Here is a 5217-nt window from a genome sequence, read left to right as displayed (position 1 = left end):
ATTTTTTTCTAATATGTAATATATTCACTTTTCAAATCTCAAAATAAATGAGTTATATTTATCATGAAAAGTCTTCCTCTATCCTTGCCCCCTTCACTGCTTATTTTTGTAGTTTTTTATGTAGCCCTAGTTTTTCTGTACGCAAATACAAGCAAATCTATAAAAATATATTCTTATTTTCCCCTTTTGTTATGCTATATACACTGTTCTGCATTTTAAAAATTTTAGTGTATTTCAGAGATCTTCTCATCTTAGTACACAGAAAGCTTCCTTGTTCTTTTGTTATTATAGCTGCATAGTATTCTATCATCACATGGTTGTACCATAATTTATTTTCCCAGTCCTCTGTAGATGGACACTTGTTTCCAAATTTTTGCTGTTTCAAATGCTGCAGTGAATGCCTTTATATGCATATCATTGTATTCCCTGGCAGCAGTACCAAGATAAATTCCCAGAAAGAGTATTATAGGGTCAGAAAGTTTTGATGAATGTTGTTGAATTGAGATTTTTGCCACTTTATGAGGTTATAAAGCCCTGTGTTTCTAATTAATAATAAAAGATGGTTTTATAGCAACAGTAATTAGTGCATTTGTAGGTTTCTTTTCCGTTGACAAAGAGCTTTCTCATTCATTATGTTACAATAATAACTAATATTTATTGAGTACTTACAATGTATTGGGGATTTTGGTGGACATTGTTAAAAGCAGCTTGGAGTCAAACTAACTGAATCTGAAACTTGGCTCCAACACTTCTGTAAATATTTCCTTATCTATAAAACAGGAAGGATTATAGTACCTGTGTCGGTAGGCAGTGTTGTGGGGGTTAAACGCTAATACTATATGTAAAGTACCTAAAACAGTATATGTATGGCACATGTAAGTAAACAGTCGTTAAATGCTGTTACTATTATTCCTGAACATTTCTTTGAGGCAGGTTGTATTGTTCCCATTTTATACACGAATAAATCGAGGTACAGAGATTGGCTCACACAGTTGGTAAGTGACAGAGCCAGGACTTTAATATATCTGCTAATATATTGTCTGATTTGGCATTGTATGACACTTGGATTTGGCCAGCATGGAAAGCTTACGCTGGATGGTGAAGCAGCAGCTGCGGGGCGGGGTCCCCGGCCGGAGAAGGGTTGGGCCAAGGGGTCGCCGCCCCGCCCCGGCTCCCAGGCCCGCCCACCTGTGGCCCCGCCCCTATCCGTGGCCCCGCCCCGCCGCTACTTCCAGACTCGCTAGAGACAGCCTCACCTAGCATCACAAGAACGACCTCGAAGGCGTGTCGCTTTACGACTTATTGGGCACTTTCACTCACCTGGCCCCGCCCCCCGCCATCCCGGCCCCTCCCTCCGGCCCTGCTCTGTCCGGCCGGTGTCGCCGCGGGCCGGTGTTTCCGGGCCGGCCTCCAGAGGCTGGTGCACAAGATGGCGGCCCCGGCTGCCAGGGGGAGGCGGCTGCTGCTCGGCCTTGGGCTCTAGCGCGGGGCTAGGAGCCGGAGACAGGCTTTGCCCAAGTGACGGGTGGTTGGGGCGGCGCCGCCGGGCCTGGTGGAGTGCAAGGCCCGCTTGCCGCTGCAGCCAGATCCCGCTGCCTCCCCAGGCCTGCCCCCGGGCGGAGCCGAAGGAAGGTCAGTCCCGGCCGCTCCGCCCAGTTCCGTCCCTCCCTGCCCCCGGGCGGTCACGGTGCGTGGCTTACTTAAGAGTTGACTTCAGCCACGTGCAGAATCCATGGCGGCCTCGCAGGCCATGGGGGAGAAGATTAACATCCTGGCGGGAGAGACTGTCAAGGTTGGGGAGAGGGACCCGCCGGGGAACGACTGTCCCGAGCAGGACAGGCTACCCCAGCGCTCATGGAGGCAGAAGTGCGCCTCCTACGTGCTGGCCTTGAGGCCCTGGAGCTTCAGTGCCTCACTCACCCCCGTGGCCCTGGGCAGTGCCCTTGCATACAAATCTCAGGGCGTCCTGGATCCCAGGCTGTTGGTGGGTTGTGCCGTGGCTGTCCTGGCTGTGCACGGGGCCGGCAATTTGGTCAACACTTACTATGACTTTTCCAAGGGCATTGACCACAAAAAGAGTGATGACAGAACCTTGGTAGACCGAATCTTGGAACCCCAGGATGTTGTCCGGTTTGGAGTCTTCCTCTACACCTTAGGCTGTGTCTGTGCCGCTTGCCTCTACTCCCTGTCCCCTCTGAAGCTAGAGCACTTGGCTCTCATCTACTTTGGAGGCCTGTCTGGCTCCTTTCTCTACACAGGAGGTAAGAATTGGCCTGTTTCCTCTGCTGCAGGTCTTAGTCGCATGTACTGGAAACTGCTGCTTTGTGTAGGAGTTATAGGTGTGTCAAAGGTTCTTTTCTAAATTAGACCACTTTACCTGAAATCTATGTGTGGGTCATGTGGATTTTTTTTTTTAAAACATTGTGTTGAGAAGATCCTGGCTTGATTTACAGATGTTGGACATGATTCAAATATATATGTGGACATTTTTTGTATCTGATTTCCATTTGTTAGTCATACTTTGTAATACCACAATTTCAAGTATTAGTGGAATTAAATTTGAAGAGCTCAAAACTATACAGCTGATTACATCCAGCTAGTTTGCTAGGTGACTTCTTGCAGGAGGCCGTTTAAGGGCAAGTGGTTAAGCCCTATTTACTGAGCACCTATTATGTGCCAGGCACTGTTCTATATGAACACAACAGTGACAGATCCTTGCCTTTGTGAAACTTATTATGTAACATCATGATAAGAGACAGAAAGTAAACATAGTAAATTATGTATAGTTAGGATGACCAATGTTCTGGTTTGCTCAGGACCAAGGCAGTTCCCAGGATGTGGAATTTTTGGTGTTAAAACCAGGAAAGCTTACCAGGAAGCCTGGTAAGCCAGATTGAGTTGGTCACTCAGATTATAGTATATGAAAGATGATAAATGCTAAGGGGAAAAAAAGTAGAACAAAGAAGGAGGACACAGATTCCTATTTTAAGTAGTTTGATTAGGATAGGCTTCATCAAAAAAGTAACACTTGAGCTAGATTGAAGGAGGTGAGAGATGAGGAAGTTGGCCAAGCAGATATCTGGACAAAGAGTGTTTTAAGAAAAGGGAACGGCAGTGCCAAAGGCCTTCAGGCAGGAGTGTGCCTGAAGAGCTTGAGGAACAGCAAGGAGTCCAGTGTGTCAATGAGGGAGAGAGTAAAGGGAGGTAAGTAAGAGAAGTACATTTGGAGAGAGTAGGGAGGCAAAGCACAATTTATCACAAATTATACAGGCCTTGTAGGCCATTGAAACAGAGGAGCGATTGCAGGCTAAGGTATTGAGAGTGGATTGGGAGAGTGGGCAAGGGTAGAGGCAGGAAGAACATTAGGAGGCTCTTGCGTGATCCAGGCAAGAGATGTTCTGTGGCTTGGATCCAGGGGGTGAATTGGTTGTGAAGTAGAGAGAAACAGGAATTAAGCATAACTGAAAGGTTTTGACCTGAGCAGCTGTGAGATGGAGAAGCTAAGTGTAAAATGTTTTTTTAGGGGGGAAATCAGGAGATTGACTTTGAAAAGCTCGATGTCTATTAGATCTCCAAGCAGAGATGTCAAATAGATAGTTGGAGATTATACACACACACACACACACACACACACACACACACACACACACATATGAGAGTCCAAGTTCAGGGAAGAAGTCTGGGCTAGAGATACGGATATTTGGGAGTCATTGGCATATAGATAAAGTTGAGATCTGGGTGAGGTCATCAGAGTAGGGAGTGTTGGTAGAAAAGTGAGGAGGACCAGGATTGAGCCCTGGGGTACACTCCAACATTAACAGGCGGAGGAGAAGAGAAGGAGCAGGTAGAGGGGACTGTGAGTGAGCGTCCGGAGGAGTAAGAGGAGAAGCAAGAAGCTGTGGTGTCCTGGCAGCCAGTTGTGAAAAGTTCAATAAAGGAAATCAATGGGGTGCTGTACTAGAACGTATAAGGTGGTGCTGGTGAAGGGAAGAGGCCCCCTCTGTGAAGGTGACATTTAAACTAAAAGTTTAAGGAAGGATAAGGAGCCAGCCATGGGGCAGAATTGGAATGTGATGGGGATACCAACTCCTTCAGGGCTGAAGGACCAGCAAGTGCAAATGTACTGGGTGGGAGAGAGCTCGGCACCCTCTAGGATCTGCCGAAAGGCCAGTGTGATCCAGAGGGAGAATGAGATACAGTTGGAGAAGTAGGTGAGGGCTAGATCCTGCTGGTCTTTTTTTCTTTGTTTTTGAGGCAGGGTCTTACTCTGTCACCCAGGCTGGAGTGCAGTGGCACAGTCACAGCTCATTGCAGCCTCCAACTCCAGGGCTCAAGTGATCCTCCTGCCTCAGCCTCCCAGGTGGGTGGGACTGTAGGCACATGCCACCATGCCCAGCTTTTTCTTTTTTAAATTTTTTGGTAGAGTTGGGGTCTTGCTGTGTTGCCCAGGCTGGTCTTGAACTCCTGGCCTCAAGCGATCCTTCCTCTTTCCAAAGTGCTTGGATTACAGGCGTGAGCCACTGCACCTGGCCCTAGCATGTAATAATACTTAATAAATATTCATTCATTAAATGAACAAATGAGAAGACATTGAAGAAGATATTGAGCAGAGTAACAACATAATCTGGTTTAGGTTTATTAATGTTGACTTTTATTGACATAATTGACATACAGTGAAATACACATTCTTTAGTGTTGCAGTTTGATGAATTTTGACAAATGCCTACAGCTGCGTAACCCACGCCCCATCATGATGAAGAACAAACATTTCCATGAGCCTGAAAGCTTCCTTGTACTTCTTGCCCGTCTGTCCCACTCTCCCTGACCTACCCAGAACAACTTCTGTTCTGATTTCCTTCACATAGATTAGTTTTCCCTGATCTAGTACCATTCAGTATGAACTAGTTATGTTTGCATGTATCTTTGTTTATTTCAGTATGAACTCATTAAGAGTTCATATGTCTAGGCCGGGCGCGGTGGGTCACGCCTATGATCCTAGCACTCTGGGAGGCCGAGGTGGGCGGATCGTTCTGAGTTCAGGGGTTCGAGACCAGCCTGAGCAAGAGCGAGACCCCGTCTCTACCAAAAAATGGAAAGAAATTAATTGGACAGCTAAAAATATATGTAGAAAAAAATTAGCCGGGCATGGTGGCGCGTGCCTGTAGTCCCGGCTACTCGGGAGGCTGAGGCAGTAGGATCGCTTGAGCCCAGGAGTTT

The 5217-nt window shown here is 46.8% G+C and overlaps 1 protein-coding gene across 1 annotated transcript in view; it reads left to right on the top strand.

Moving 5' to 3' along the window:
• Positions 1-1394: 1394 nt before the first annotated feature.
• The window catches only part of UBIAD1 (UbiA prenyltransferase domain containing 1), an 8074-nt gene continuing 4251 nt past the window's right edge, over positions 1395-5217 (top strand). Inside the window, exon 1 of the mRNA XM_012662658.1 lies at positions 1395-2261. Coding sequence (XP_012518112.1) covers positions 1733-2261 — 529 coding nt within the window. The 5' untranslated portion in view covers positions 1395-1732. The remainder of the gene's footprint in view (positions 2262-5217) is intronic.

The sequence above is a fragment of the Propithecus coquereli genome, unplaced genomic scaffold (genome assembly GCF_000956105.1).
Source record: "Propithecus coquereli isolate 6110/MARCELLA unplaced genomic scaffold, Pcoq_1.0 Scaffold77, whole genome shotgun sequence".
Classification (NCBI taxonomy): domain Eukaryota; kingdom Metazoa; phylum Chordata; class Mammalia; order Primates; family Indriidae; genus Propithecus; species Propithecus coquereli.
This window is presented reverse-complemented; position numbering and strand designations above follow the sequence as displayed.